At 35.9% G+C, this 15877-nt stretch overlaps 1 protein-coding gene across 1 annotated transcript; it reads left to right on the top strand.

Annotated features, from left to right (window-relative positions):
* The first annotated feature begins 11821 nt into the window (after positions 1–11821).
* Positions 11822–14250, top strand: LOC148586058 (uncharacterized). Its single transcript, XM_088515232.1, has 3 exons — positions 11822–12212; positions 12329–13628; positions 13899–14250. The coding sequence occupies exons 1-3, from the start codon at positions 11822–11824 to the stop codon at positions 14248–14250; spliced, it is 2043 nt and encodes a 680-aa protein (XP_088371358.1).
* The last annotated feature ends 1627 nt before the right edge of the window (positions 14251–15877 follow it).

Below are 15877 nucleotides of genomic sequence, written 5' to 3'. Positions count from 1 at the left end.
CCGCATAAATTGTGATAAACAAGTTTTTTTGGAGTCGGCATAGCGTTTTTCACGCTTCATTTAATATTCGAGTCGAGCACTAGCCGAGCTCGAGCTTGCTCGCGAGACGCTTTGCTTACTTAACAGCCCTATTTCCGCCAGCTTGAGGCCATGCTTGCGTCGACATCTGGATCCACGCCCAACAGAAGTAATGCTATATTTGTGTTGTTTTTATTATTTTTCGGTTAACATGACTATAGCCCGCATTGATCACTTTAACTGTTAGAATTGTGTCTCTACAAAATTCTCAATTAGCAACGAATTGTTCCCATGGTTTATTTTAGAATTAACGTATATTTGCATCACTATATATCTGTGTTTTGAATTTTTTTTATTGATTATCATTGGTTCACAACTCATTTACAGGTAATGTGAGATAGACGTTGGGGGATGACTATGTTGACTTGGACTGAGCCCATGGTTTCTCATCGCTGTTTGTATATATATATATTTTGTTACTATTTGTTAATGTATTTGTTTGTATATATATTTTGTTACTATGTATAACAAACATATAGTTTGCTATATGTTTGTGGAGAGTAGTTGGAACAGAGATAGTTTAATTGTATTTTTTTTTTTTTTTTTTTTTTGTGTTGAAACGTATTTTTGATGTAGATATTTGTAGTGTTGGAACATATTTTCGATGTATATATTTGTTTTGTTTTGTGTTGTGTTAGAACGTAGTATATATGTTGGAATTTCATATATATTGGATGTATATGCAAATTGAATTGGAATTTTATATGTGTATTGGGTTGGATGTATTGGATTAATTGGATATATTGGATATGTTTGATGTATTAGATATGTTTGAAATGGAGTTGGATATGTTTGATGTATTGGATTAATTGGATATATTGAATATGTTTGAAATGGGGTTGTATAATATGTTTGATGTATTGGATTAATTGGATGTACTGGAGATGGTGTTGGATGTATTGGAGATGTTGTTGGATGTAAATGTAAAAATTGGATTGAATGTATTGGATAATTTAAATGTAGATATTGGATTGAATTGAATGTATTGGATAATGTAAATGTAGATATTGGATTGAATTGAATGTATTGGATATTGGATTAAATGTATTGGATATCAGGTTAATACGTAAATCTGGGTATAAACTCGAATAATTCAGAATATATATATATATATATATTTGATGTGTCAAATTCACCACGTCAAAAAATTTTGACGTGGTAAAATTGGAACGTCAAAATTTTTTTTTTGACGTTCTAGTTTCTGACACGTCAAAAAATTTTGACGTGGTGAAAATGCCATGTTAAAAACTTAGATTTTTTGACACTCGCCCTTTTAACTGTTGAGACACATCAAAAATGGTTGGTAAAAAAAAAATGTGATTTTTGTAGTGAAGGGTAGATGAAACATGTCAACTTAACGAAAATGTATGCGAGATGAATTACATAATGCAAACAAGCATTTTTCTTTTATGGCCCCCATGAAGGAGGGGAGTAGGTTACTAGGTGCTTTGGCTCTTCAATTTATTAGCATACTAGAGAGGCTGAAATCAAGAAGATTTTGGATATACATTTCCTTTTTTAGGTAATGGGAATTGAGATTTTCATCAAAAGCTTACTTAAAAATACAAAAAAAAAAAAAAAAAGTAATGCTATTTAATAGATCGCTATACGATTTTTATACAATTGGAATGGTCTCGCGGTAAAAATTGATCATTGAATTAACACTTGTGAAAAAAACCAACAACTGATGTTCACTACAGCATCATCTCAATTGTATGACAGTTGTATAACGGTTTATCAAACAACATTACTCATAATAACAAAGAGTATGTCAAAGAAATAGGTACATCGTGGGAAATTCAGTCATATAGATTCCTAAAAACAATTGATTAAAATGTGAATTGTTATATTTATTCATTAATCCAGATCTTGTTATATATGCTTAGTTAATTATAATGAATAAAGTAAACATATGTAGGGATTATCAAGAGATGGTAAATGTCTATCTAGCTCCAAAAAAAAAAAAAAATGGTTAAATGTTGAGATAACAAATTCTAAACCATTTAATTAAAAATAATTGTTAAAGTTTTAATAACTCTTCCTCTTAAATACAACAAGAACATGGCTACAATTATATGTAATAGGTGCATGATATTTATAAAAACCAATTTACACAAAATCTTAAGTATTATTTTTATATTTAAATAGTTTAGACATTGTCATATTATCGGTTACCATGTTTAGAAAATAATGGTAAATATGAACTATTTAACGAGGAAAACACTTTACCACAATTAGAATTTTAAGAATATAATTACACTAAAAAACAAATATGGATTCAGATCTCTAACAATTTATTATCCATATTGGAAGGTCCCAAAACCTACTTAAATAAGCAAATTCTATGGAAACTCTTTCACATTACTATTACTAGATATCTCTATCCAAAAAATATTAAAGGAAGAGAGAGACAAGACTCAATCAAATTCAAGTCATTCCTTAAAAGAAGGAGAAGATAAGGGACAATGTCATAGGAAAAATGAGGACCAATGAAAGATAAAACATTTCCTAAAATAGGATGCCTGGTTTTTCTTTAAAAGGTCATGAGAGGAGAGAGCCTAAAAGAAACAGGTTAGACGAAGAAGAGTGGAACATATTGAACAGAAAATGGAGGTAGCCAACCAAAAACTGATGTTTATGGGAATCATGGCCCTTGTGTTTGTGGTAGCCACTTTTCCGACAGATGCCAGAAAGCTCGATGAAGCAGATGATGTTTCCTTAACCCCGCCCAAGCATTTGCATTATGGGATGCTACCCAAAGGTGTACCGATTCCTCCATCTGGGCCAAGCAAAGGATCCTCGTCTCCTTCTCCTCCTCCTCATCGGTTTGGAATTGTATTCCATGGTCTATCCAAGGGTCTTGTTCCTCCGTCTGCACCGAACGTAGATGCGTTTTACGTCAACAGGGGTCTTGTTCCTCCGTCTGCACCGAACGTAGATGCGTTTTACGTCAACAGGGGTCTTGTTCCTCCGTCTGCACCGAACGTAGACTAGTTTTACGTCAACGAGAGGGGTCTGGTTCCTCCATCTGTGCCCAACGCAAGCCCAGGGAAGTAAAGATGAGCTCTTATTCAACAAAGGAGGATACCAACTATTAATATATATACATGTTTTTCTTTATTTTTCCTTGCCAATGCAATCCTGATATATTTGTCATAAAATAAACTGGTTTTATTTATAAAGATGTGAAACTGATCATCTGAATGCATTTGTAAAATGTTGATTCATACAAGTGGAGCATCTTAAAATAGCCTTAATACACCTTTTTCTGGTCTTCAAAAAATTAAAATTACACCTTTTCTGTACTCTAACTCAAAAATAATAGGGCGTTCCAAAGAGAAGTGTTAGGAAACAAAACAAAACAAATAAACTCAGAAAAATGTCCAAATTAACGAGGTAGATTATGAGTGGCAGATTGTGAGTGATAGACAAGGGAGAGAGAATTACATTTTTTTTTTATTTAAAAACCCTTGCCACGTAAATTTGGACATTTTTCTGAGTTCATTTGTTTTGCTCCTTATATAGTACTTCTCGCTCCGAAAGGCTCCAATTGTATTATCTTTTATGTCTTTTATTTTATTTTTTCAAAATAAAAATTCAAACACAAAATATTCATATTATTATAAAAATAATTTTTACTTTTTTGTCACATGAGAACACTGACAACCTTTAACTAGGTGATCTCAGACACCTACACATGTAGGCCCTGGCTTGGTAGTTTTAGACATCACAGCTTAAATGGGAATGGCCTTGGGGTACTGGAGGAGATCACCTTTCAATCGACAAGTAATTACTGTGAATTTGACTTGCATGTTTAGTGGTTGGGAGAGATCTCTAAGCTACTCAATTTGTCGAATTCTAAACGTAAGGAAACAACTCTAAAGATTGCCATCCAAGGATGCAGCCCAAACACTTAAGCTTTTAGCAACAATTTGATAAATTGGAGGGCCGAGCTCTCATGTTTTTTTATTTTTTATTTTTTTGAAAAATGCTTATTTGTGTTCTTGCATTTATTTAACGTACATCTCCATCTCCGTTGAGTTAGCATGTTTCACAACCATTAATTTTTTTGTTTTCTTTTTAATTAAAGGTTGATGAAGCAATTTCCAAGAGGTAGCTCAATCGGCTGGGATCACGCCTCAAAAAGCGGAGGTCACTAGTTTGAATTTTCCTCCCCCTCTTGTGCGGACATACTAAAAAAAAAAAAGGCTGATGAAGCATAACAACTTAACGAAAATATACGTGAGATGAATAGCATAATGCAAACATGCATTTTTCTTTTTTGGCCCCATGAAGGAGGAGAGTAGGTGTTGTGGCTCTTCAATTCATAAGCTTACTAGAAGGGCTGAAATCAAGAAGATTTTGGATATATGTTTCCTTTTTTAGGTAATCAGAATTGAGATTTTTGTGAAAAGCTTACTTAAAAATACCTAATAATAATAATAAAAAATAGTAATGCTATTTAATATATTATTATACGATTGTTATACAATTGTGATGGTTTCGTGGTGACAATTAGTCATTGAATTAACACTTGTGAAAAAAAACAACAGTTGATGTTCACTACCGCATAATTTCAATTGTATAACAGTCATATAACGGTTTACTAAACAACATTGTTCATAATAAAAAAGAGCATGTCGAAGAAATAGGTACATTGTGGGAAATTCAGTCCTCTAGATTCCTAAAAAAATTGATTAAAATGTGAATTGTTATATTTATTCATTAATCCAGATCTTGTTATGCTTAGTTAATTATAATGAATAAAGTAAACATGTAGGGACTATCAAGAGATGGTAAATGTCTACCTCAAAAAAGGGAGAAAAAAAAAAAGATGTTAAATGTTGAGATAACAAATTCTAAATCATTTAATTAAAAATAATGGTTAAAGTTTTAATAACTCTTCCTCCTGAATATATACAATCAATATATAGAAGAATCAAGAGCATGGCTACAATTATATGTAATAGGTGCATAATATTTATGAAAATCAATTTACACAAAATCTTAAGTATTATTTTTATATTTAAATAGTTTAGACATTATCATATTATGGATTACCATGTTTAGAAAATAATGGTAAAATATGACCTATTTAATGAGGAAAACACCTTACCACAATTAGAATTTTAATAATATAATTATACTAAAAACAATATGGATTCTGATCTCTAACAATTTATTATCCATGTTGGACGGTCCCAAAACCTACTTAAATAAGCAAATTCTATGAAAACTCTCTCACGTTTACTATTACTAGAGATCTCAGTTCAAAAAAATATTAAAGGAATTAAGAGACGAGACTCAATCAAATTCAAGTCATTCCTTAAAGGAAGGAGAAGCTAGGGGGCAATGAAATAGGAAAAATGAGGACCAATGAAAGAAAAACCATTTCTTAAAATAGGATGCCTGATTTTTATTTAAAAGGTCATGAGAGGAGAGAGCCTAAAAGAAACAAGCCAAACGGAGAAGAGTGGAACATATTGAACAAAAGATGGAAGTAGCCAACCAAAAACTGATGTTCATCGGAATCATGTCCCTTGTGTTTGTGGTAGCCACTTTTCCGACAGATGCCAGAAAGCTCGATGAAGTAGATGATGTTTCCTTAACCCCGCCCAAGCATTTGCATTATGGGATGCTACCCAAAGGTGTACCGATTCCTCCATCTGGGCCAAGCAAAAGATCCTCTTCTCCTTCTCCTCCTCCTCATCGGTTGCATTATGGGATGCTACCCAAAGGTGTACCGGTTCCTCCATCTGGGCCAAGCGAAAGATCCTCTTCTCCTTCTCCTCCTCCTCATCGGTTTGGAATTGTATTCCATGGTTTGTCCAAGGGTCCTGTTCCTCCGTCTGTACTGAATGTAGACTCATTTTACGGCAACGGAAGGGGTCCGGTTCCTCCATCTGCACCCAACGCAGGCCCGGGGAAGTAAAGATGAGCTCTTATTCAACAAAGGAGTATGTTTTTCTTTGTCGTAGAATAAATGGTTTTTTTATGTATAAGATGTGAAACTCATCTGTATACATTTGCAAAATGTTGATTCAGCAAATTTGTTCGAATTAAGGAATTATAAAAAAATAAATAAATAAATAAAAATTGGGTAAGATATGAGAGAGGAAGTGCGGGTCTTAGTGTTGTATTCTTGTATCAATTTTACGTGCATTTTCGCTGAGTTACATACTTCGTCCATCCATAATTTAAAAAGGCAAAAAACACCAATAATGAATGGAGCATGCCAACTCAATGAACCTAAACAAAAGATATCTTCAACTCTAAATTTGTAACTCTCATTATTTGAAATTCATAGACACCGGTGGAAGGATGGCTTCAAATTAGACTGACTCACAGCCTTCTTCTGTTATAGACTTGAAAATGACAAAAAAATCTATATAACAAACATCCTAGAAAATTAATTTTTTTTCCGGATTGAAAACACACATGACTTTAGATGTAAAATATTCATTTTTGTAACAAAATGTAAACCACTTCAAAAAGAAATTCAACTGATTTCTTATTTAGAAGTCATATATTATTTTAAGATTTTTTTTATTTGTTTATAAGGTTTTATTGCAACAAAAGGGCATGCATACTTGGAGACATATATAGGCACTTTAAGAAATTATAATACTGGTATTTTTAAAAACATGAGAAATCAATGGAAAACATGTTTGAATTGGGGTTTTTGTAAAAGGATAAAAAGTTAAAAAGATTTCTTCCAATTCACCATTAAAGTGACATATGTTCCAAATATATATAATTTGTACATGTATTTTAAAAAAACTACACGTAAAAATTACATATTCTACTAAATATCTCACATCTAATATCTAATCTAACATCTAATATCTAATATATATATATATGAAAGCCGAGTTTTGACGTAAAGAGTGCTTAGAATTACGACACGTGTTCTGAACCCATGTTTTAGAGAGTGCCTATAATTGCGGCACGTGGTGTTTTAAAAAATGAACAAGTTTAGGACATTTAAAACGTAGGAATTTTATTTGTAATGCATTTAATTATTTTAATGAAGAAAACAAGAGGTTCCGAAATTCTCTCTCTCTTTATATATCAATATTGTGAGACAATTAAACCAGAGGAATTTTATTTGTAATATATTTAATTGTCTTAATGAAGAAAACAAAAGGTTCCCAAATTTTCTTTTTCTCTCTCTATTTTTCTTTTTATCTTCTCTTACTTTCTGTTTTCGTTTGTCCCTTATATTTTTTTTTTTCAAATTTATATATTATTTTTATTCAAGTTAAGTATTTCTCTTTTGTAAATTTTATATTAAAACGTAAGGGTTTTATTTGTAATATATTTAATTGTCTTAATGGAGAAAACAAAGGTTCCCAAATTTTGTCTTTTTGTCTCTATTTGTCTTTATGTCTTCTTTTGCTTTCTATTTATATCCTACAATTAAAACCTATGGGTTTTATTTATGATGCATTTAATTGATGTATTAGTAAAGAAAACAAAATGTTCCAAAATTCTCTCTCTCTCTCTCTCTTTATTTTTTATTTTTCTTCTCTTGCTTTCTATTTATATCTCAATGTTATTTTGTCAATTTTACACTCAATTTAGGAAAAAAAAAAGAAAAAAAAAAAAGAAAAAAAAAAAAAGAAGAGAGAAAGATAGAGCGAGAGAGAGAGAGTTTCCAATTGTTGTTTCTGAATGAAAAAATATACTTAAGTTCTTTTTTTTTTTTTTTTTTTTTAGAGAGTGCCTATAATTGCGGCACGTGGTGTTTTAAAGAATGAATAAGTTTTTGACATTTAAAACCTAGGGTTTTTATTTGTAATGCATTTAATTATTTTAATGAAGAAAACAAGAAGTTTCGAAATTCTCTCTCTCTTTATATATCAATATTGTGAGACAATTAAAACAGAGGAATTTTATTTATAATATATTTAATTGTCTTAATGAATAAAACAAAATGTTTCCAAATTTTTTTTCTCTCTCTCTCTATTTTTCTTTTTATCTTCTCTTACTTTCTGTTTTTGTTTGTGTCCCTTATATTTTCTTTCAAATTTATATATTATTTTTATTCAAATTAATTTTTTCTCTTCTGTAAATTGTATATTAAAACGTAGGGGTTTTATTTGTAATATAATTGTCTTAATGGAGAAAACAAAGGTTCCCAAATTTTGTCTTTTTGTCTCTATTTGTCTTTATGACTTCTATTGCTTTCTATTTAAATTCTACAATTAAAACCTATGGGTTTTATTTAGGATGCATTTAATTGATGTATTAGTGAAGAAAACAAAGGGTTCCAAAATTCTCTCTCTCTCTTTATTTTTCTTTTTTCTTCTCTTGCTTTCTATTTATATCTCAATGTTGTTTTGTCAATTTTACACTCAATTTAGAAAGAAAAAGAGAGAGAGAGAGAGAGAGAGAGAGAGAGAGTTTCCAATTGTTGTTTCTGAATGAAAAAATATACTTAAGTTCTTTTCTTTCTTTTGTTTTTTTGTTTTTTGTTTTTTGTTGGAATAATTCTTTTCAATTATATTAGTATTTTCATTTTTTTCCTTTTTTTAATCTTTATTCTGTATTTATGTTCTTCCATTTTCGTTTTTGTTCCTTATATATATATAAAGAAAAAGAAGTAATCAATTTGAATAAAAATAATGTATAAATTAGAATATATATATATATATATATATATGACGTAGAGTGTACGTAGAGTCTAAGAGTTTGACACGTAGCATTCTATTTATTTGACAAATCATTATATTAGATGAAACTTTACGTTTGAATTTTTTTAAGTTCTAAGTAGAATAGACTAATATCATAACATGTGTCATTCAAGAAGCAACAGACAAGTATCTTGAAAAGACCGTGAAACCCTAAGCCCCCCCTCCAGAGCGTCGCCGCCGCCTCAGGGGAGGAGGGATGCCCGTTGCCTGCATCCCTCCTCCCCTCAACCTCTCCGCTCCGGGTGCTAGTATTTTACTTGATGTCCCTAGTCCCGGTTCTCCCTCTCTTCCCCCTCATCCCACCTTTTGCAAGGGTTCCGTCGATCCGGCTAGGCTTGTTTCTATCTTTGGTGTTTTCTGTTATGTTGTGCTTGTGTTCTCTCTCGGTGGGTACTGCTTTTGGGGGTTTTCACTTAAACTCTCCCTCTTCCTGTTTGTTTGTGTGCACTGCCGATCTTCTCCGCGTCCGCTTCGCCCCTCTCGCGCCAAGCTTTTTGTGCCACCTTCCGCGGCGGTTTCCAACTAGCTCGCGATCGGCCTCCTCCGGCTGCCGTGACCCGCTTTGTGTGTTTTTCGCGTTTATTTCCCTGTATTGTTGTTTTTTTTTTTTTCTGTAATTTCTTTTCCTACATTTGTTTTACTGTTCCTTTTATTTCCCTGTATGGTTTTTTCTTTTTGCTTGTAATAAGGCTCTCTCCTCCTACTTTGTTGCGCCCGGTTGCTGTCCGTTATTACTGGTCCAAACCCTTGGGTTGTGGGTATGAACTTTATCCTGGCCTTCGGGTCGAGGAGGATGAGTATCGGCTTGGGGGTTTTGCTCTCAAGGCCGAGGAATAAGTATGGGCTTGGGGGTTTTGCTCTCAAGGCCGAGGAATAAGCGCTACCTATGCATTTGATGGTGTCTGTTTGATGCAGATCTGATTTTTAAACCTGATGATTAGTCATAGGTTAGTGGATGTTGTGTTATGGTTGATTTGGTCTATTGTTGATGACTGTATCTTTAGCTTCGGCTATGATTTACTTCAGAACTTTTTGCTCTATTTGTAAGAGCTGTAAGCTCGCGATTTTTATCAATGAATGAGTATGGTACGTTTCAAAAAAAAATAAATAAATAACATGTGTCATTCCATTTAAAATCAAAACACGTGTTTTTTTTTTTAAAAAAAGATTGGTAGATTTAACAGGAGTTTTCTCTCTAGCCACTCTAAAGGAGACGAAAAAGTTTTCCAGGTCTATTTTTTTAGACTGTGGAGGGGGGTTCAGTTCTTTCAAAATTTGGGTTTTCGGTGTATTTGTAGTAGGTTTTTTGATGGCGGATGATCTTACTAACCTGTGGCAAGATCTAAAACTTACTGAGGAAGAAAATGTGGAAGTTTTTGTTCAAGAACAGGCTTTCGAAGGGGTGGTGGAAAGAGGAAAATCATGTCTAGTGGGTAAGTTAATCTCTGATCGGATTATAGGCAAGGATACTATAAGGTCAACCTTGGTGAGGGGATGGAAACCTACAGGGTTTACTACGTTCAAGGTGTTGGGAGAGAATATTTTTATCGTAGACTTTTAGTATTCATGGGACAAGACTAGGGTGTGGGAGGGCAGACCTTGGGTGTTTGAAGGGAGTTTGTTCTCTTTGGAAGAGTTTGATGGGATTACACCGCCATTGGAGATACCGTTCGATAAAGCAGCATTTTGGGTGCGGATGTTCAAACTTCCGTTAGCCTGTATGGGACACACTGTGGGTCACCAAATCGGTTCTACCATGGGAATAGTTGAAGAGGTTGATACTGAAGACGAAGGAATTGGATGGGGGAATTACTTGTGTGTGAGGGTGACTATAGATATCACTAAGCCAATACCTCGCAGAAGGCGTATTAATTTATTGGGAAATTCATTATGGGTGCCTTTTCAGTATGAAAGGCTTCCCCATTTTTGTTTTTTTGTGGACCGTTTCGCCATGAGGTTTCTAGTTGCAATGGTAAGAAGGAAGAGAAACCACAATTTGGTATAGGGCTCAGGGTAGCACCACCTGCATGGCGGAAGGAGCAGGGGAAGCCATGGTTTGGAAGGAGAAACTGGGATAGTGGATCCTCTCTTTATTCATCAACAGGGCCAAATAGTCCATTCCATATGGATCATGCTCAGCACAAGATGACAACTCTAGAGGTGATTAGTGGCGAAGTGCGGCAAGCCATAGTCGGAAAGGAGGTCCAGCGAGGGGAGATTTTTCAGGAAGTGCATCATGGGGCTGAAAATGAGGGCATGGTTAAGGATCAATCTAAACTGTTGGGGGTTACTCCCCACTTAATTCTTGCTAACTATACTGGTGTCCAATTAGGAGAGGAGCAACGTATAGAAGGAGAGACAGAAATGATGGGGGGCGGTTTGCAAGGGGGTATTCATGCAGATATTTCAGGCAACTTGAGGCCTTCTAATAGTTTGGATGTTTCTAGTGGAATGATTAGGCTGTTCTCATCTCCAAAATTTATAAATGGGCCCATTGGATCACAAGAAGGAGGGTTTGGATTATTGGCCATGCAAGAAGTTTCAGCAGACTCAAATCCTATTTGCAATGTTACAACTTCGGAGGAAGCTACAAGGGGTACACCTGTCTTTACAGTTAGTAGAGATGATAAGATAGGTGGAGCTGCGAAGGGTAAAAAATTGAAGGAAGTTTCTGCACAAATGTCTAGTTATTTGCAGGTGAATACCGTAAGGGGCATTAAAGGTGGTGCTCATACTTGGAAGAAACGAGCACGAGTTGCTCAACAAAATTCAGGGGCACTGTTGGGGCTACAATCAGAGAGGGGTACCTGTAAGGCTGAAGCATTGGAAAATGATGATGCCCATGAAAAAGAAAGGAAAAAAGGAAGATGGCAGGGAGTAGTTGACAATGAAGTTGAAGAGGCGGCGGCTGTTGAACAGTCCCACCTAGCACCATGAGTATCCTAAGTTGGAACTGTCGGGGGCTTGGGAACTCCCGAGTAGTTCGAGATCTTTGCCGTTTGGTGAAGGAAAAGAAACCCAACATGGTTTTTTTAATGGAAACCAAAATGCGGGCTAATCGTTTGGACACCATTAAATATCGGACGGATTTCGATAGTGTGTTTGCAATTGATTGTGTAGGGAAAAGTGGTGGCTTGGCACTTTTATGGAGGGCGGACATTTTGGTGGAAATCCAAAATTATAGTAGAAGGCATATTAATGCTACTGTGAAGTTAGAAGAAGCCGGGCAACAATGGAAATTCACAGGATTCTATGGCCATCCTGAGGTGGGAAAAAGAAAGGAATCATGGAACCTTCTATGCTTTCTTCATTCTTTTCAACCGGAGGGGTGGCTATGCATGGGAGATTTTAATGAAATTCTTGATGATTCTGAAAAATTTGGAGAACACAGGAAACTGAGAAGCCAAATGCAAGAGTTTCAGCTCTCTCTAGACCGAAGTACTTTGGAGGACCTAGGTTATGTGGGTTCTAAGTACACATGGTGTAATAAGAGGGGAGGAAATCAATTTATTAGAGAAAGATTGGACCGTGCTTTGGGGAATTCAATTTGGCAGGATTTGTATCCAAATCGCCGGGTGGAGGTTTTGGTCGTTCTGATCATGAACCACTGTGTATGATTGTTCGGCCAAGGGAGAGAAGGGGAAAACATTGTTTCAGAAATGGAGGGGAGTGCAAAAATAATAAGGATCATAAAGAGGTGATTAAGAAAGTTTGGAGAGTGAAGCAAAGGCAAGAATCCAAATGGCAAGGTGTGATAAGTGGGCTGGATAGAAGTAGGAGGTCTCTTGTTCAATGGGCCAAGGATCATGTGGAACCTCTGGTAGCTGCCATAAGTAGGACCACGCTACAAATAAAGGAGCTTAAGGAGAGGGATGGACAACTAGACAAGGAGGAGATGATGAATCTTCAATCTACTGCACAAGATCTGATCGAGCAGGAGGAAATCAAATGGAGACAAAGGGCTAAGGAGACGTGGCTGAAATTGGGAGATACAAATTCCAAATTCTTTCATGCAAGTGCTACTCAAAAAAGACGGGTCAACCGTATATGTAGTATTATTGATGCTGAGGGAGTTTTGCGGCACTCTCCTGAGGAGATTGAGGAAGGTGTTATTAGCTTTTTCAAGGAGATGTTGTCATCTTCATATCCTACGGGTGTTGAGGAATATTTGGAAGGGATTCCCGGTAAAATAACGGCCAACATGAATATGGAGCTTATGGAGCTTATGCGGATAGTCACGGAGGAGGAAGTTAGTATGACTATAAACCAAATGGACCCACATAAATCTCCTGGTCCAGATGGTCTTCCGGCTGCATTCTATCAAGATCACTGGGAGGCGGTGGGGAAAGAGGTACATTTGGCTATTAAAAGTTTTTTTAATAGTGGTTTTCTTGATCCAGCTGTAAATTACACTTATATTGCACTTATTCCAAAAAAGTCAAATTCTAATAGGGTGTCTGATTTTAGACCTATTAGTTTATGCAATGTAGTTTACAAGATTCTTTCTAAGGTCATGGCAAACCGATTGAAGTTGATTCTCCCGCACATTATTTCGGGTAATCAATCGGCTTTCATACCGGATCGTCTGATATCTGATAATATTTTTGCTGCTTATGAAACTCTTCACACTATGAATTCTAGAATGTATGGGAGGGTCGGGTATATGGCTTTGAAGCTCAATATGAGTAAAGCCTATGACCGAGTTGAATGGGTATTTCTTGAAGAGGTGATGCAAAAAATGAGTTTTGACAACCATTGGGTTCACTTGGTCATGCAATGTGTTAGAACGGTTTCCTATTCTATCATTGTAAATGGCTCTCCTGTGGGTAATTTTCATCCTTCAAAGGGGATTAGGTAAGGAGACCCTATATCTCCTTACCTTTTTCTCCTTTGTGCGGAGGTTCTAAGTCATCAATTACATCAGGCGGAGGATTTAGGTTTGCTTAGGGGAGTTCCTACCTCTTTTAAGGGAATGCGAATCAACCATTTATTTTTTACGGACGATAGTCTGTTGTTTTGTAAGGCTACCGAACATGAGTGGAATATTTTATCGGAGGTTTTACAGAGGTATGAACAGGCTTCGGGGCAAAGGTTGAATAATGACAAAACATCAATCTTTTTTAGTCGTAATACCACGTTAGAGACTCGTAGCCGCATTGTTAATATAGTGGGAGTTCTAGCAGCCCAACGTTTTGATACATATCTTGGTCTCCCAGCCCTTGTGGGCCGATCACGTATCAGGGAATTTCAAGGATTGATTGATAGAGTTAGAAGAAGGGTCTCCGATTGGAAGACAAAATTTCTGTCTTTGGCGCATAAAGAGGTCCTCCTAAAAGCTGTTGTGCAGGCAATTCCCACATATAGTATGACCATTTTCCTTCTTCCCAAAGAATTATGTAAGGAGATGAACAAAATGATGCAGAAGTTTTGGTGGGGGCATAAGGAGAATGAGAACAAGGTGCATTGGATGAACTAGGAGAGGCTTGGCCGGGCTAAATCACAAGGAGGTATGGGATTTCGTGGTCTTATTTGTTTCAATAAAGCCCTTTTGGCAAAACAATGTTGGAGGCTTTTGAAAGATTCGGACAGTTTGGCGGCAAAAATAATTAGAGCAAAGTATTATCCACGAGGGGACTTGTTGTCGGCAACAGTGGGGAGTCGACCTTCTTATGCATGGTGTAGTATAATTTCAGGAAGAGAACTTCTTAAGGAGGGGCTCATTTGGCGTATCGGAAATGGGCAAACGGTAGCTATATGGGGTGATAAATGGATACCCCAGCCTTCTACGTATATGATTCAAACCCACTGTCAAAATTTATCACCTGATGCCAAAGTGGAGGAGTTGATTGATGCAAATCTGGTTAGTTGGAAGAAAGACCTTATACATAGGATGTTTAGTGAGAAGGAAGCAGATACTATATGCAATCTTCCTCTTAGTCACTACAATTAGTCGGATAGGCTTATTTGGCGTGCTTCTCCAACTGGGATGTTTACTGTGAGGAGCGCGTATCATTTGGAGAAGGAGAGATCAGATGCAGCAAAAGGTGAGGGATCCAACAGAGACCGTATAGAAGTGATTTGGAAAATGATTTGGAGTATGAAGATTCCGAACACAGCCAAAGTTTTCATGTGGCGGGCTTGTAGTGATATTCTGCCTACAAAAGATGCTCTTCGAAAGAGAGGAATTGTGCAAGATGATACATGCATTTTTTGTTGAAGAGCAAAGGAAACAGTGTATCATATTCTGTGGGAGTGTCCGTCGGCTCAGGACGTGTAGTGTGTAAGTGATAGAAGATTGCAAAAATGTCAGAGTATGGGTTCTTGTTTCATGGATTTAGTGGAACAAATTACGAAGAGGTTGGGCAGGGAGGAGTTGGAAAGTTTTGTAATGACAGCAAATCGAATTTGGAAGAGGCATAATGAAGTAGTTCATGGGGTAGTTTTTCTCATCCTACATCTGTGGTTAATGAAGCAAGTGAATTGCTCCAGTCTTTTCACCGTGCAAATGTGTCAGTACAGCATGAAGATATACCAATTCAACAGACCATGAAATGACGGAATCCACCTTTAAAAGTTTACAAGGTTAATTGGGACATTGCCATATCAGTTCCAAGCAACCAAATGGGAGTAGGAGTTTTGATACGTGATGAACAAGGAAGAGTAATTGCTGTATAGAGTAAAACGGTTAATGCTATACATGAGCCAACAACTGAGGAGGCCATGGCGGCGTTAATGGCAGTGGAGCTATGTCGAGACCTGGGGGTTTACGATATATTGTTGGAAGGAGATTCCTTGAATGTAGTAAAAGTTATCAAGGAGATAAATCCAAATGACAGTAGCTATGGACATGTTATAGAAGATATTCATCTACTACTACGAACAAGGAGGAGCTGGGACATAGGTCATGTGAAGAGAGAGGTAAACATGGCAGCACATACTCTTGCAAGAGAAGCTTCAAGGTCATCTATTGATAGAGTGTGGATTGAGGAGACACCTTATTGTGTTTCTCATATTGTTTTTTTAGAGGAGTTGGCTCTATCTTTGTAGAGCTTTGGCTCTTGAATTATTATCTAATGAAGATTATGTCTTTTTCCAAAAAAAAA

Source organism: Corylus avellana, chromosome 4 (genome assembly GCF_965113065.1).
Source record: "Corylus avellana chromosome 4, dhCorAvel1.hap1.2, whole genome shotgun sequence".
Lineage (NCBI taxonomy): Eukaryota > Viridiplantae > Streptophyta > Magnoliopsida > Fagales > Betulaceae > Corylus > Corylus avellana.
This window is presented reverse-complemented; position numbering and strand designations above follow the sequence as displayed.

Coding starts and splice junctions, on each gene's coding strand:
- LOC148586058 (XM_088515232.1), top strand. CDS start 11,822: ATGCGGGCTAATCGTTTGGACACCATTAAATATCGGACGGATTTCGAT. Junction 12,213..12,328: donor TCAGCTCTCTCTAGACCGAA/GTACTTTGGAGG, acceptor TCAATTTGGCAG/GATTTGTATCCAAATCGCCG. Junction 13,629..13,898: donor CATCCTTCAAAGGGGATTAG/GTAAGGAGACCC, acceptor AATCTTTTTTAG/TCGTAATACCACGTTAGAGA.